Source organism: Hyperolius riggenbachi, chromosome 3, assembly GCF_040937935.1.
Source record: "Hyperolius riggenbachi isolate aHypRig1 chromosome 3, aHypRig1.pri, whole genome shotgun sequence".
Lineage (NCBI taxonomy): Eukaryota > Metazoa > Chordata > Amphibia > Anura > Hyperoliidae > Hyperolius > Hyperolius riggenbachi.
The window spans coordinates 400,936,855-400,954,314 of record NC_090648.1 but is presented as its reverse complement, the minus strand read 5'-3'; the positions used below and the strand labels follow the sequence as shown (position 1 = coordinate 400,954,314).

Here is a 17,460-nt window from a genome sequence, read left to right as displayed (position 1 = left end):
ATGATCCTGTGAGTGACTGGGAGAAGGTGCTGTGGTCTGATGAGACCAAAATAGAGCTCTTTGGCATTAACTCAACTCGCTGTGTTTGGAGGAAGAAAAATGCTGCCTATGACCCCCAAAACACCGTCCCCACCGTCAAGCATGGGGGTGGAAACATTTTGCTTTGGGGGTGTTTTGCTGCTAAGGGCACAGGACAACTTAATCGCATTTTTAACGGGAAAATGGACGGAGCCATGTATCGTGAAATCCTGAACGACAACCTCCTTCCCTCTGCCAGGAAACTGAAAATGGGTCGTGGATGGGTGTTCCAGCACGACAATGACCCAAAACATACAGCAAAGGCAACAAAGGAGTGGCTCAAGAAGAAGCACATTAAGGTCTTGGAGTGGCCTAGTCAGTCTCCGGACCTTAATCCAATAGAAAACCTATGGAGGGAGCTCAAGCTCAGAGTTGCACAGAGACAGCCTCGAAACCTTAGGGATTTAGAGATAATCTGCAAAGAGGAGTGGACCAACATTCCTCCTAAAATGTGTGCAAACTTGGTCATCAATTACAAGAAACGTTTGACCTCTGTGCTTGCAAACGAGGGTTTTTCCACTAAGTATTAAGTCTTTTATTGTTAGAGGGTTCAAAAACTTATTTCACTCAATGAAATGCAAATCAGTTGCTATCTTTTATTTAAGGTTATTTTTTCGATTTTCCTTTTGATGTGCTATCTGCCACTGTTAAAATAAACCTACCATTGAAATGATACTGTTCTGAGACTTTTCATTTCTTTGTCATTGGACAAACTTACAAAATCAGTGAGGGGTCAAATAATTATTTCCTCCACTGTAAGTGTGCACTAGCCAGGGGTACCGCGAGGCATAAAGCAGACCACCCGCTTGGGGCCTCAAGATCTTAGGGGCCTCGGCGGCTCCGTGACGTCGGCGTGACGTCACTGTTTTCATGCAGCCCCGCGGGGCTGGCAGAGCAGAGCAGGGCTACGAGAAGATGGCCGTCGCCGAAGCCCTGCTCCAGAGGAGACTATTTGTCTCCAGTACATGGCTTCGGGTGGCCATCTTCCCGTAGCCCTGCATTCAATCAGCGCAGGAGATTGGAGGAGGGAGGGAGCTCCGTGGGAACTGCGTGCCTGAGGAGCCGGCCAGGAGAGGAGACGGGGAGAGAAGACTTCTGCCAGTGCCAGGTGAGTAAATTCTTTTTGCAGCCCTAATTGCGTTTATCTGCTAAAAATGTGCCCTAATTGCGTTTGATATCTGCTGAAAATGTGCCCTAATTGCGTTTGATTTCTGCTGAAAATGTGGCCCTAATTGCATTTGATTTCTGCTGAAAATGTGGCCCTAATTGCGTTTGATTTCTGCTGAAAATGTGCCCTAATTGCGTTTGATTTCTGCTGAACTGTGCCCTAATTGCGTTTGATTTCCTGCTGAAAATGTGCCCTAATTGCGTTTGATTTCTGCTGAAAATGTGCCCAAATTGCATTTGATTTCTGCTGAAATGTGGCTCAAATTGCGTTTGATTTCTGCTGAAAATGTGCCCAAATTGCGTTTGATTTCTGCTGAAAATGTGCCCAAATTGCGTTTGATTTCTGCTGAAAATGTGGCCCTAATTGCGTTTGATTTCTGCTGAAAATGTGCCCTAATTGCGTTTGATTTCTGCTGAACTGTGCCCTAATTGCGTTTGATTTCCTGCTGAAAATGTGCCCTAATTGCGTTTGATTTCTGCTGAAAATGTGCCCAAATTGCATTTGATTTCTGCTGAAATGTGGCTCAAATTGCGTTTGATTTCTGCTGAAAATGTGCCCAAATTGCGTTTGATTTCTGCTGAAAATGTGCCCAAATTGCGTTTTCTGGTGTCTGGGGTAACTGTTGCTGCATTTATTATTTGATGGTCATAGTTGGCTATATTTGCTGTGCTACGGATAAGCTTCGTCCATACAATGTCATGGCCACGCCTCAATCACCCCCACATCCATTTTTCCCCGCAAACAGCCCCGCCCCAATCCGCCCTCCCGCTCCACCCACATGTCATGGCCACGCCCACTTATGCGGGATAGCCACACCCATTTTTCGCCGTGGCGCAGGATAGGGCCACTTACTACAGTCCGCTTGGGGCCACAAAAACCTGGCACTAGCCCATTGATTAACATGAGTTCTCAGTTTTTTTGTGCAGAAAACGCGTACGAAAACAGTCAAGTGTGTTCCCTGCCTGAGGAGAGTAGCTTCCAGCTGTTATGGAAAGTTGAGGTTTGTCCTATTGGCTTAGAGAGTGTTGGGCACTAGAGATGGCCCGAACAGTTCGTCGGCAAAGGTTCCAGGCAAACTTTGGGTGGAACGTTCCCGGAAATTCGATTTGCCCCCATAGTGCGCCATTAGGGTCAACTTTGACCCTCTACATTACAGTCAGCAGGCACATTGTAGCCAATCAGGCTACACTCACTCCTGGAGCCACTCCCCCATTATATAAGGCAGGGAGCGCCGGCCATTACACTCACTCGTGTGCCTGCTATAGTGAGAGAAGGGCAAGCAGCTGCAGACTGTTTCTCCTAGGGAAAGATTAGTTAGGCTCTTCTCTTGTTAGCTTGCTCCTGGCTGGTTCTTATTGCTATAATAGCACCCCACAACAGCTCTTTTGAGAGCTAATCTTGTTCTTATGATCTATTTTTTTCTGTGTGTCCCACTGATCTAACTGACACTTGTGTGAACCCACCTCATCACTGCATATACCTAGATGTTTTGTTGAGTGAACCCACCTCATCACTGCATATACCTAGCTGCTATGTTCCCACCTACCTATGTGAGTGCACGCAGTGGGATATACCACTCCGTGCATACCTGCTAACTGCTGCACCTGTGTGACTGCACTTTGTATTAGTCAAATCAGTGCATACCTTTCACTTCATCCCACCCCCCCCCCCCCCCCCCGATATGGACAAAATGGGCAAAACAGGTAGCGGAAGAGGTAGAGGCAGACCCAGAGGAAGGCCACCCGGCACCGTCAGGTCTGTGCTAGGTCATGTTGATGTGATTTTGTGCGGCATATAACGCTGCTTTGCGTGAAGTCCAGATTTTTCCCTTGGACTTTTGGCATGCCCCCCTCCAGGTGTTAGACCCCTTGAAACATCTTTTCCATCACTTTTGTGGCCAGCATAATTTTTTGTAGTTTTCCAAGTTCAGCCCCCCATTGAAGTCTATTGCGTTTTGTGAAAGTTCGCGTGAACCGAACTTTTGCGGAAGTTCGCGGACCCGAATCGGAGGTTTGGGCCATCTCTATTGGGCACAAGTTTGGTTTTGAGCGGAGAAAGGATAGAGCTGAGGCAAGGAAAAGGAAAGGTAAAAGAGAGGTAAAAAGAAAGAAATTAGATTGCAGAGAAGAAGAAATAGAGATCAGAAACTCCTCTCTTAGTTATGTGATCGTGTTATAGCAAATTGCCTGGAAAAGTAGAAAACTGCACGTACTCAGGCCAAAACCAAAGGTAACGGTAATTGTAAAGGAAAACCAGAAACAAGGAGAAGAAAAAGGGAGAGAAAATAAAAGATTTCCTGTTTCTCTCAATAGGAATGTATTGCAAACCACACAGGGGACCAGGGGAGTGGAACTCTGTGTTCGTCTGTGGAATACACGATCAGAAGACTATTGCCCTCTGTTTGGGGTGAGGTAATTATCGAGGGAACAAGATTGGATCCATTAGGACAGTTCCCTCAGTGCCAAGATAACGGTAGCATAGTTTTAGAGCATAGTATATATAACGAATGTACATAGAAAGGGTAACGTAATGTGAGTAACATTGAATTGACTACATTGCTAGTGGAGTTTAATGAAAGTCAGAATCAACCTGGAACAGACCAGGCATTCCCTCATTTACACTCCCTCCCAACCTATAAAGTTCCCCCCGACCACCTAGCCCAGGAGCCCATTCCATTGCTAAATACCACACCCATTCCATTATAGAGGCAATAAACTCTCAAATATTCATAGTTTAAAAGTATGTTATAGTGAGAATAACCAGCTGGTTTGTCCAGGCAATCAAGTAAGATAATATGATCTTGCAAATGAGTTGGAGAATATGGAGTTCTCCAGTTTTGATATTCCTCTCTTATGTCCCCAAGCCACCACCACCAGGAAATGGAGGAGATCTGTCTATTCGTATATGACCCTTAAAAAAAAGCCCTATACAATCGAACAGACAGACCCCAGTGCCACAGCCTGACCCTGTGTTGATAACTGAGTGGGGAAATATTTCCATTTGCCAGAACCATCATGCTGTTTTGAAGTCACGATGAGAGCCTGGTATAAGCCAGATGGTCAGTTTGAAGAGCATTATTGTAAAAAGCGAGTAATAGAGAGCCTTTCCAGCCAAGCATACTGCATCAGGCAGTCAGCTAAGTGATGGTTGATAGGGACACGCTCGTCCATGCACCCCCCCCCCTAAAACGGGAGCACGTGCAGTTGAGCCAGCATGACTCAACAGCCACAAAGCAGCCCACAACAGTATAGAATAATCTATCTCAACAGACCCTAGAATTTCAAAGCGTGGATGACATCACAAGAGTATATATAAAATGAGGTGTTAGTCAGGCAGTAAAACGAACAAGGCATTTGAAATGGGCCGTGCTGGTGTCCGGGTGTAACTTTACAACTACGTAGGTAGCAGTCCGGTGTCAGTGCAAAGTCTATTCAAACAATCCAAGGAGTCGGCCATCTCAAACAGGTACCTTATAAATTTCACGTAGCTGTTCTTTTACACTGCATCAGGCAACCAGTCAAGCGAATATGAAGAGGGACATGCTTGTTCATGCATAAACTCCAGTACAACACCAGCTGCTCCCTCACATATCCCTGTTGATCCAGAGGAAGGCGAAAAACCCCTTACAAGGCATGGTCCAATTAGCCCCAAAAGGGAAAAAATTCCTTCCCGACTCCAGATGGCAATCAGATAAAATCCCTGGATCAACATCATTAGGCATTACCTAGTAATTGTAGCCATGGATGTCTTTCAATGCAAGGAAAGCATCTAAGCCCCCTTTAAATGCAGGTATAGAGTTTGCCATAACTACTTCCTGTGGCAATGCATTCCACATCTTAATCACGCTTACTGTAAAGAACCCTTTACTAAATAAATGGCTAAAACGTTTTTCCTCCATGCGCAGATCATGTCCTCTAGATCATGTTCAAAAAGCTCATCCGCCAAGCTTTTATATTGCCCTCTGATGTATTTATACATGTTAATTAGATCCCTTCTAAGGCGTCTTTTCTCTAGACTAAATAAACCCAGTTTATCTAACCTTTCTTGGTAAGTGAGACCTTCCATCCCACGTAGCAATTTTGTTGCTCGTCTCGGCACCTGCTCTAAAACTGCAATATCTTACCTGTAATGTGGTGCCCAGAACTGAATTCCATATTCCAGATGTGGCCTTACTAGAGAGTTAAACAGGGGCAATATTATGCTAGCATCTCTAGTTTTTATTTCTCTTTTAATGCATCCCAAAATGTTGTTAGCTTTAGCTGCAGCGGCTTGGCATTGAGTGTGATTATTTAACTTGTTGTCGATGAGTACTCCTAAGTCCTTCTCCAAGTTTGATGTCCCCAACTATATCCCATTTATTTTGTATGGTGCTAAACCATTGGTACGACCAAAATGCATGACTTTACATTTTTCAACATTGAATTTCATCTGCCATTTATGTGCCCATATAGCCATCCTATCTAGATCCTGTTGCAATATGTCCCTATCTTCCTGAGAGTTGATGATTCTGCACAATTTTGTATCATCTGCAAAAATAGCAACATTGCTCACTACTGAATCTACTAGGTCATTAGTTAACCTCCCTAGCATTCTGGATGAGCTAGGCTCGTCCAGAGATGCCAGAGGTCACCACTCAGTCCCCGCTGGGCCAATTTGAATAATTTTTTTTTCAAACACGCAGCAAGCACTTTGCTTGCTGCGTGCCTCACCCGATCGCCGCCGATCCGCCGCTACCTGCTGCGATGCAGGGCCCCCCCCCCAGGCGAGACCCCGTGCGCTGCCTGGCCAATCAGTGCCAGGCAGCGCTGAGGGGTGGATCGGGTCTCCCTGTGACGTCACGACGACGCCGACGTCGATGACGTCACGACGTGTGTCGTCATGGCGACGGGGAAGCCCACCTGGAAATCCCGTTCTGAACGGGATTTCCGGATGGGTGATTGCGCCGGCGGGGATCGGAGGGGTGAGAGGGACACCGCAAGGAGGGGGGAATCATGCAGCTAGCGCTAGGCTAGCTACATGATAAATAAAAAAAAAGTGCAAAAACGTTCCCGCAGTAGCAGGGCCGCGGGAATCAGAACGCCAGGGAAGTTAATAAATTGAAGAGCACTGGACCCAGTACAGACCCCTGTGGGACCCCACTGCTAACAGTCTCCCATTTTGAGTATGATCCATTGACCACAACTCTTTGTTTTCTGTCCATTAGCCAGTTCCTTATCCATGCACACAGACTCTTCCCCAGTCCTTGCATCCTCAACTTTTGCACCAGACTGTCGGTTAAATGATCTGTTCCAGATGGCCGTAACGATTGTATAACGTATTGGTGTAGCAACACAGACGTCTGATTATTGTGTGATCTGCAGAATCACCAATAATGCAGACTCTATACCTGATTATGTGGTGATCTGCAGTATCACCAATAATGCAAGTATAGAAAGCAGAGATGTAGTGACAATAGTGTTTGGTGCAACAGTAGAGGGTAGATCTCACCAGAGGGGCTGGAAAGAACTACCAGAGGAAATGGCAGATAGTTTGACTAAACCTCGCCAGTGGAGCTGGTGGGTATTATCTGCAACCAATCTGTGCTAGGCCCCACCAGAGGAGCTGGAGGGTACTAGCCAAGATAGACGCTGGATAGCTAGGAGCCCACACCAGAGGGGCTGGTAAGTGCTATCAGCAACAGTAACTAAATAGTAGCTAGACCCCACCAGAGAAGCTGGTGGGTACTACCAACAATAGTAACTAGATAGTTTAGCTAGACCTCACCAGAGGAGCTGGTGGGTACTATCAACAATAGTAACTAGATAGTTTAGCTAGACCTCACCAGAGGAGCTGGTGGGTACTATCAGAGCACCTCTCTAGTGACAAGGGCTCACTGGAGAGTAGAAGGGTCAGACAGGCAAGGTTCAGCAACAGACAGGCTGGTACAGTACAAAATCAGAAGGCAAGAGAATAGTAATGATTCAGGCAGAGGTTCGGCAACTTAGATCAGATGGGCAGAAGTACAGAAACGTAGAGCAGAATCAGAGTCATAGATAAGCCAGAGTCGTGCACAGAATATCAATAATACAATAAGGCAAAAATCCTAGTCTTGTGTGAAATCCCTGGTTTCCTCCCAGATCAAAACACACCGGAACTAGTCTAAGGTCTGAGCGCTAACACTGACTTATTCGCAACAGCAGACAGTTTGCAAGTGAGCGGAGAACGCTTATGAAGCATCGAGGAGAGCCCACAGCCACGCCCTTGCCAATCAGCCAATCCGGGCGCCGTGAGTCTCTCCTGACGCACCTTCTTCCAGCATAAAGGTCCTGTCTCCGCGCGCGCCCGCGTGAGACAGCGACCCTATGAGGAACTGGCAGTCCCGTCCCTGGCGTGCTAGACGCCAGCGGAACGGAGGAGGCCTCAGTACCGAGAACATAGGCGGGTGCAGAGGTATCCTGCGTACCCGCAGCCGCCATCATAGGGGATATTACAAGGGCTTCTTCTAATGTTAGCCCAAGGTCTGTTTCCCATTAATTAGAGCTTATTAACTTATCCCCCTACCAAGTTTATTCAGTAAATTATACAAATATCAGAGGGCCTTATTAGGTTTTTGCTGGAGTAGTATACATTTTTTATAATTATTAGTGCTCTCCTTAAAGAGAATTAGAGATGGGCCGACCGGTTCGCCCGCGAATGGTTTCAGGCGAACTTTGGGTGGTTCGTGATCGCTGGCGAAGGCGAACTTTTGTGGAAGTTTGGTTCGCCCCCATAATGCTCCATTAGGGTCAACTTTGACCCTCTACATCACAGTCAGCAGGCACATTATCGCCAATCAGACTACACTCACTCCTGGAGCCCCATCCCCCCCTTATAAAAGGCAAGGTTCTCCGGCCGTTTTTCTCACTCGTCTGCCTACAGTAATTAGTCAAGGGACAGCTGCTGACAGACTCTGCTAGGGAAAGCTTAGTTAGGCTCTTGTAGACTTGTTAGCTTGCTCCTGGCTGATTGTTATTCCTTTAGTAGCACCCCACAACTCTTCCCTCCTCCTCCGATCTTGTCTTCCAGGGATTTGTAGGATGTCAAAAGCCAACTCACATACATTGGCCAGGAATCAAACCCAGGTTAACTGTCTGGAGGGCAGCTATTCTCACCACTATACCACCAACACTACAGGCTGAAGCCAGCCTAGCTGGCCTGGGAAGGATGAAAAGCTAGGTGGCCATGCAACCATTCCTGCGAACCTAAAGCTTACTTGTGTCTTACAACACATTGGCTATCATTCATAAAGCGTTCCCGCATGCGGAAATGCTTAAAACAGCATACTTTACCGACAACTTAGCAAAATATGTATTCATAAAGGCTGTTTCCACATGCAAAGCTGACATTCCCGTGCAGAGCGATAAATTACCGCATTGTGCCGTGATTCTCTAGATTTATCTGGAAAAAGTACCAAAATGTCAATTCATAAAATATTACCGCAAGGTTAAGGACCTCGTCCTCAGTTGTCCTTAGAGACTGTGCACTCAGTTGCTGCTAAATGGCTATCTGGGGTTCTCTTCAGACAACTGTTGAACACAAAAGGCAAGGCCGTCCCTGGGTGGGCTTGAACCACCAACCTTTCGGTTAACAGCCGAATGCGCTAACCAATTGCGCCTCAGAGACTGTGCACACAGTTTCTGCTAAATGGCTATCTGGGATTCTCTTCGGACAACTGTTGAACACAAAAGGCAAGGCTGTCGCTGCGTGGGCTTGAACCACCAACCTTTCAGTTAAGAGCCGAATGCACTAACCAATTGCGCCACAGAGACTGTGCATGGCAGTTGCTGCTAAATGGCTATCTGGGTTTCTCTTCGGCCAACTGTTGAACACAAAAGGCAAGGCCGTCCCTGGGTGGGTTTGAACCACCAACCTTTTGGTTAGCCAAATGCACTAACCAATTGCGCCACAGAGACTGTGCACTCAGTTGCTGCTAAATGATTTTATGGGGATGTATGTGTGTCTTTTGGAGGAAGGAAGTGAGTCTGCTCCAAGAAGTTTAACACCACTTTTTCCTACAGCGAAGCATTCACTGTGTGTCAGTTATAGTGGTGAGCATAGCTGCCTTCCAAGCAGTTGACCTGGGTTCGACTCCTGGCCAATGTATGTGAGCTTGCTTTTGACATCCTACAAATCCCTGGAAGACAAGATCCATGAAAAGGGAGGAGGAGGGTGGAGAGATTTTTTCTGTGTAATCGGTTTCGGATCCGGATATCTACAATATCCGCGGATATCCGTGTCATGCGTCCAAATATCGGCAGATAGCTATTCAGATTTTTTTTTTTAAATCCGGAATCCGAATCGTATAGCGTAAAAAAGTTCGGATATCCGGGTTCCACGGATATCCAAAATCCGGATGAGCATCCCTGCCTCTGAATAAAATTTTTCTTTGAATGTAAAAAAAAAGAGGAGCTCACCATGAAAGGTCTTTTTAACCAGGGGTCCCATACCTAACAAAACTTTTTATTGCAATACAATTGTCCACAGTGGTGTTTCCACTGTGTTCCATGGCCAATATCAAAATTAATTTCCCAGAACCAAAAAGTGTTGTGATAGGGCCCTTTTCCACTAGCAGTCGCTAGCGTTAGCACTAAACACTAGCGATTGCGATTCAGCAAAAGTCCTTTTTTCCCCGACGTTTGCGATCGTGATTTTGCTATGCTATGCACTGCATAGCAAAATCGCGGCAATAATCGTTCCGCGGCGCGATTAATTAAAAAATGAAACGCGGTAGTGGAAATCACCTACCACGATTCCTATGTTAAAAAGCAAACCGTAGCGATTTTAAAATCAGTTTGCGGTTTTGCGATTCAGCAATCGCAAATGCTGTAGTGGAAAAGGGCCCAGAAGTTGTCTCCAGCAGCTAAAAATGATTATTCATTTATAAACCATCTTCTTATTCAATGTGCCCATGCTAAAGTCACTGATGCAAAATTAACAAATCCAGTGTATCATTTACTTAGTGATCAAAAATATGTTGTTAATATCGAATTTAAATATATTAATGTTTACTCCATTTTAAAGGACAACTGAAGTGTGAGGGATATAGAGGCTGCCATATTTTTTTTTTTCATTATTGCCTGATCCTCTGCCTGTAATACTTTTAGCCATAGACCCTAAACAAGCATATGTAGATCAGGTGTTTCTGACATTATAGTCAGATCTGACAGGATTAGCTGCATGCTTATTTTTGGTGCGATTCAGACACTGCTGCAACTAAATAGATCAGTAGGGCTGCCAGGCAACCGGTATTGTTTAACAGGAAATAAATATGGCAGCCTCCATATACCTCTCACTTCAGTTATCCTTTAAATACATGTATGACAATTAAAAATACTGCTAAATCACTTCATGGTTTAGATGGTAAGACACTTTGGGCTTGACTCACTAACCGGCGTTAAGTGATAGCGCCGGAGTGAAAAGCCACTTAGTGCCTGAAAAGTAACTTTGCGGGCATTAATAGCCACGCAAAGCTACATCGCGCACAGCCCAGCATAGTGCGCACTACGCACGTAACCGTTTGTAGTGCGAGGTGCAACGATAACGTTGCACCCGCTACCCTGTAAACGTTGCACTGATGCGCCGTTTCGGGGGCACCCGATGCACCGTTTTCTTGCACCGGGTGCAACATTTACAGGGCAGTGGGTGCGACGTTATCGTCGCACCGCGCACTACTAACGCCTGTGCACGCACTACGCTGGGCTGTGCGCGATGTATGGGCGAAAACCACCTAACTACGTGGTTTGCACCTACTAGGTTTTAAGGCACACTAACCGTCTTAGCGCCGGTTAGTGAATCGAGCCCTTAAAGTTGTAGATTGTTGCAGATCTACCATAAATGTCCACATATTGTGAAAATCAAGTTACAGCCATTAATCATTCATTTATAATTTTGTTGTTGTTTATAATTGCAGTGGACTGTATGGACCCTACATGCTCAAATCACGGAGTCTGTGTTAACAAAGAATGCCTTTGCAGTCCTGGGTGGGGAGGCCAGAAATGCGAACTTCCAAGAACTCAGTGTCCAGATCAATGCAGTGGACATGGCACTTTTCTTGCAGACACAGGTCTATGCAGCTGTGATCCTAATTGGATGGGCCCTGACTGTTCCGTTGGTAAGTACTTACATTTTATTTTTTTACTCTAATTTCCAGCTTTTCTCAAAATATACCTGCCTAGTCTTGCATAGGTTCCCATCATACTAGTAAAACATCTCTGACTCATCGATGCATAGATTGTACAAGACCTGTTGTATTTCTAGCACAACACACAGACTCTGAAACTGATTGAGATCTTGGTAATTTGGAAGTCAAAGAAAACATAATTCAACATACCTGGCTACCTTCTTCTAGTTCTCCATGGCCCAGTCAAGATGCTCACATATCCATTGTGAAGTCTTTAAAGGAGCACTAAGGTGAAAAATTGTAAAATTTAAAATATGTGCAAACATATACAAATAAGAAGTACGTTTTTTTCCAGAGTAAAATGAGCCATAAATTACTTTTCTCCTTTGTCGCTGTCACTTACAGTAGGTAGTAGAAATCTGACATCAGGTTTTGGACTAGTCCATCTCTTCATGGGGGATTCTCAGGGATTTATTTATTTTCAAAAGCACTTAGTGAATGGCACTTGCTCTGTCCAACTGCCAAAAAACTGTGTAGCAATCAGGGAAGCTGGCCAGCATCATTGTTTAAATCCTTTTTAGTGAATATCTTTATAAAGAATAAAAACCTTGCTGAGAATCCCCTTTGAAGAGATGGACTAGTCCAAAACCTGTCGCTTCTGTCAGATTTCTCCTACTTACTGTAAGTGACAGCAACAGAAGAGAAAAGTAATTTATTGCTCATTTTACTCTGGAAAAAACATACTTCTTATTTGTCTATGTTTGTAGATATTTTACATTTTAAAATTTTTCGTCATTTTAAGGAATGGAGCCGTACCACAGTATGAATAAAAACAGCTTCTTCTTATTGTAAAATGCTAAAACCAGTCATCAATTTAATAATCCTTTTCAAAAGAAATCCATTTTTTTCAGCCAGTGGTTTTGTCAGCTGTTTTCCTTGTTTTAGCCTGTTTGGGACAGTTGGTGTAATGATCTGCTCTGCTGTCTACACAGGCAGGCAGCTTTTTGACCATTGTTCAGGTCTGTATGCTGCAGGTCCCTGGAAAGGAGACCTGTCTTCACTCTGCAAGTTTCAGAGTTGCTGTTCTGGTGAGGGATTTGCATTCACTTATCTGGCTATTGATAGCTCTGCCTCTTTTGAAGGCTTGCAGTATAAATACCATTTCCTCCTAGAATTCCCTGCTGGTCATAATGGTTTGGTTCTGCTGGACTTACCTTGAGTTACAGCCCCTCTGCTATTGTTTGCTAAATATTGTCTTAGAGTAGTTATCCTTGGGAGTGCACTAGCATTCCTTCTAGCGCAGTCAGGTTCTCTATTATCTGTATTGCCTAGTTCTGTCTTATCTGTTGCGATTGCACTTTCTCCAACGGCGGCTGACAGTGAATCGCTCTGTCTGTTTGGATCGCATTTGCCCAAGCAGTAGAGGCAGTTTTTCTTTCTGTATTCTGTCTTGGAGTAAGCCAGAGCAGCGGTTGCTACTGGTTGCCCATCTGTCTGTCTGTTGGGATCGCATTCGCCCTAGCGGTAGAGGTGGTGGATCTCTCGGTACTCTGTCTTGGGGTGTAGCCAGAGCAGCGGTTGCTACTGGTTACTCCTTCTGTCTGTCTTGTCTCATCCGTACGATGGTATTGTCGCCAGCGTTGGCTGACAGTGAATTGTTCTGTCCTGTTCCTAGATCGCATTCGCCCTAGTGTTAGAGGCGTTGGATCTCTCTTGTCTGAACCTTGGAGTTTAATCTTAGCTGTGGTTGCTACTGGTTATTCCTTCTGTCTGTCTTGTCTGGAACGAACGCTTGCTGTTGTCTGGGTGAGGCAACCGATTAGCAAGCGTTCACGTTCTCTGTTTGTTTTCATTTTTTGTGTTTCATTTGTTAGTCAGGGTTGGTACGCTTTGTCACTGTTGCGCTTAATGTGCGGTGACCTGCATTGCACGCGCTTTGTCGCTATTGCGCTTAACGTGTGATGACCGCGTGTAGCTAGTCCTGTCTGTTCTTCTGTTTTGGATTACAGTTTGTTAATTAGTTCTGTCTTTATTCTTCCTATGATCTGTCTTTACTCAGTCTTGTGTCTCTATTAGCAATCGCCATTCTTGAGATTGCTTTCCAACTTGGTCTTCGCTGTTGTGTGTCCACCGTCGCCAGGTGGCGACTAAATTGGTGGACATACATACATTCTGTCTCTGTGCTCACTCTCTCTCAAGAGGCTATCTTGCCCTGTATTACTTAACTTCATACAATTTCTATCTGACATCTGTGGCAGTGCAGAGGGTTTATTCCTCTGCACTCCACAGCTCCATCTGCCGGTTGGAATTCCTCTCTACAGGTGCATTTGCACCAAAGCTGGGTTCCCTTATTCAAATGCTTGTGGAGGGTTTCTGCAGTGTCAGCGCACAGGTTGTGCGCTGTCTACGGAGATAATTCCGCATTTTTTACAGTATGACCAGCCAAACCGAATTTCCCAGTGTAGAGGGAATTTCTGATTTGTACGATTTTGTCAAATATGGTTCTTGTACCTTTAAGAGGTTTAAATAACTAGACTCTGAAACCAAAGAGGACTTTCTTTATGAATGTGTAAGATTTTTTTTTAACCCTGCATTTCAAATTACTGCTTCGTCCACGTGGGCTCTCCAAATAGCTTATGTTCTATTGCAAGGAGATCTGATTTCGTGGGCTTATGAGATTTTGAAAAGCAATTCCTGGAATGATAATCCTTATCAGTTTCTTACATTAATTTTTTCTCACTAGTTTAAACTGCCTTTCTTACCACCTATCCTTGATGAGTGTGTACCTGCAAATCAATCAGCTGTTCTATCCATTCCATGCAAAACCGTTCAGTGTGATAATGAATGCAGTAACAGCTCCCTTGCATCTAGACAGCAGCCACTTGTAGCGGCTAAGACTAAAAGGAGAAAGTCTAGGAAGGCTTCCCAGCTGAAAAATTTGTTGCCCATAGCAACTACAAATAAAAAAATTATTTCTGTAAAGTCTGAAATTTGGAACACACTTGAATGTGATAAATCCCCAAAAACTTCTCAGTCTCAGGTTTTATTACCCCAAGCAAAAGCATATGTGGATCCTATGATAGGCAGAATTATTCAGTATATTAAAGGAGTAAGAAAATCTATGCATGTTCCTGATCCCAACCTGTATGAGTGTTACCTTGATACAGGGTTGTTTGAGCCTCCATTTGCTCCATGGGAGATTGGGGATTTGATTGAGGAGTTCGAGATTGATTGGAAGGCGTTTTGCGATTTTTACATCGCAGAAAGCGAAGAGATTCTTAAAGAGAACCAGAGAAGAAGCACCCTCATGCATTTTATTACATTTATCAGTGGGAACATGCCAGTAAACACCTACCCTGCTTTTAGTTTTATTCTTCTCGGTCTAATCTATCTGTTATCAACTGTGATAAGAATCCACCGACTGATTCAGTCTAGGTTTGACCTGGAATTATATAGCTGAGTCACTCTTCTGTGGAGTCTTTTCAAGCCCAAGCCTGCCCCCTCCTGGCCCCCTACTCAGAGCTGTTGACATAGGAGGGGCTGCTGCTGCCGAGAAAGAAGCTCTGAAACAGACAAGTGTATCTGTGTGCACTGTGTAGCCAGTCATTATCTACTGTATGCAGTTTCATTTCTATGAGACACTTCCTACAGGCAGCCACATAGCTTACCAGAATAATCAAGTTGAAAGCAGACAGATGAAAGGCAGCAGCAGCCCTGTTTGTCTATAGTCTCATAGAGGCTAGACAGCACATCCATAACAGTTTATAACCTGGAAGCAGTGTTGCTCGGATACCTCATTATCCTATTCGAGTTTGGTCGAATTCGGATAGTAAACTATCCGAATTCACTCGAAGTTTGATATTCGAGTTAATCAAATATCCGTTTCGACCTCGGATATCCGACGTCACTATCCGAGTCTGTATTCGAGTAAAATATTCAAGCTGGCCTTAAATAGCTTTTAAAACTTGTATTGGAGGTCAATGATGCATGAAACCACCTTTTTTTATGAAGAAAAACATCAAGTGATTATGTGGTGATGTAGTAGTTATAAAAAAGGTATCAAAAATAGTAAATTAACTTCATGAAAAGTGTTGGCATGAGGAGGTGTGTCCAAAATGGTTGTTGGAAGTCTTCATTTACGTCTTCTTCTATATCTTCTTCTTCTATATCTTCTTCTTCTTCTATATCATCTTCTTCTTCTTCTTCTAGATCTTCTTCTTCTAGATCTTCTTCTTCTTCTTCTAGATCTTCTTCTATATCTTCTTCTACTTCTTCTAGATTTTCTTGTATATCTTCTTCTTCTTCTTCTTCTTCTAGATCTTCTTCTTCTTCTTCTTCTAGATCTTCTTCTTCTTCTTCTTCTATATCTTCTTCTTCTTCTTCTATATCTTCTTCTTCTTCTTCTAGATCTTCTTCTTCTTCTTCTTCTTCTTCTAGATCTTCTTCTTCTTCTTCTTCTTCTTCTATATCTTCTTCTTCTTCTTCTTCTTCTTCTTCTTCTTCTTCTTCTATATCTTCTTCTTCTTCTTCTTCTTCTTCTTCTTCTATATCTTCTTCTTCTTCTTCTTCTTCTTCTTCTTCTTCTTCTTCTATATCTTCTTCTTCTTCTTCTTCTATATCTTCTTCTTCTTCTTCTTCTATATCTTCTTCTTCTTCTTCTTCTTCTTCTTCTTCTATATCTTCTTCTTCTTCTTCTTCTTCTTCTATATCTTCTTCTTCTTCTTCTTCTTCTATATCTTCTTCTTCTTCTTCTTCTTCTTCTATATCTTCTTCTTCTTCTTCTTCTTCTTCTATATCTTCTTCTTCTTCTTCTTCTTCTTCTATATCTTCTTCTTCTTCTTCTATATCTTCTTCTTCTTTGTTTTTTATATCTTCTTCTTTGTTTTCTATATCTTCTTCTTCGTCTTCTTCTTCTATATCTTCTTCATCTTCTTCTTCTTCTATATCTTCTTCTTCTATATCATCTTCTTCTTCTTCTTCTTCCTCTTCTTCTCTATCATTATATTATGTGTCTTGGACACCTCTAAATTAAGTACAATTTTTTTTTCAAATTGATGCAGGCAGGAGGCAGCTATTTTTGAGCGTAATAGCTGGTGGCACATGGGCAGCAGCACCTTGTAATGTGTTCCCTGGCAGTGGAGACACAGACAGCAGGCAGCGTGAGGAGGCTGAGTGTGTGTGGCAGACTGGCATTTGGCAGCAGGCAGGAGGGCAGGCAGCGAGACATAATAGGCCCTGGGTCCTAGTGGTGGTTCCAGGGCCGTAAATGAACAGCCTGAGGTTCCAGACAGCGGTCGTGAAGCCCACATTGTGTCCAATACACAATTGGGACAGCACAGGTTTCAACATGGACACCTCTAAATTAATTACAAATTTTTTTTTTAAATAATGCAGCTATTGTTGAGTGTAATAGCTGGTGGCGGATGGACAGCAGCACCTTGTAATGTGTTCCCTGGCAGTGGAAACATACAGACAGCAGGAGGAAATACAGCAGCAGGCAGCATGAGGAGGTTGAGTGTGTGGCAGACTGGCAGCAGGCAGGAGGGCAGGCAGCGAGACATAATAGGCCCTGGGTCCTAGCGGTGGTTCCAGGGCCGTAAATAAACAGCATGAGGTTCCAGACAGCGGTCGTGAAGCCCACATTGTGTCCAATACACAATTGGGACAGCACAGTTTTCAACCCGGACACCTCTAAAATAATTTATTTATTTATTTTTTTCAAAATAATGCAGGCAGCTATTTTTGAGCGTAATAGCTGGTGGTGCATGGGCAGCAGCACCTTGTAATGTGTTCCCTGGCAGTGGAGACACAGACAGCAGGATGAAATACAGCAGCAGCAGCAGGTGTAATGTGTGTGTGCCACTTCATGTCCCCTGTTTAAAGAAAATAAACTTACTCATGAGACATTCCTCTTTCAGTTGCCAAAACCTTAGAAATCTTTATTCACTCAGCTGAGGACCCTTTTATATACCAGCATTTATGAAAGGAGAAACAGGCTAGCTGCAGCCCGGCTAGTCACAAAAGGGTAGAGACTTCCTTCCTCGAGAAATCTTTATACCCCAGTTAACATGCTAAT

The 17,460-nt window shown here is 44.1% G+C and overlaps 1 protein-coding gene across 6 annotated transcripts in view; it reads left to right on the top strand.

Annotated features, from left to right (window-relative positions):
• Positions 1 to 17,460, top strand: part of TENM2 (teneurin transmembrane protein 2) — a 4,210,084-nt gene that overhangs the window by 1,117,822 nt on the left and 3,074,802 nt on the right. For all 6 annotated transcript variants that reach the window (XM_068277420.1, XM_068277423.1, XM_068277418.1 and 3 more), the window contains one exon: positions 11,175 to 11,375. In XM_068277420.1, the coding sequence (XP_068133521.1) occupies positions 11,175 to 11,375 (201 nt within the window). The remainder of the gene's footprint in view (positions 1 to 11,174; positions 11,376 to 17,460) is intronic.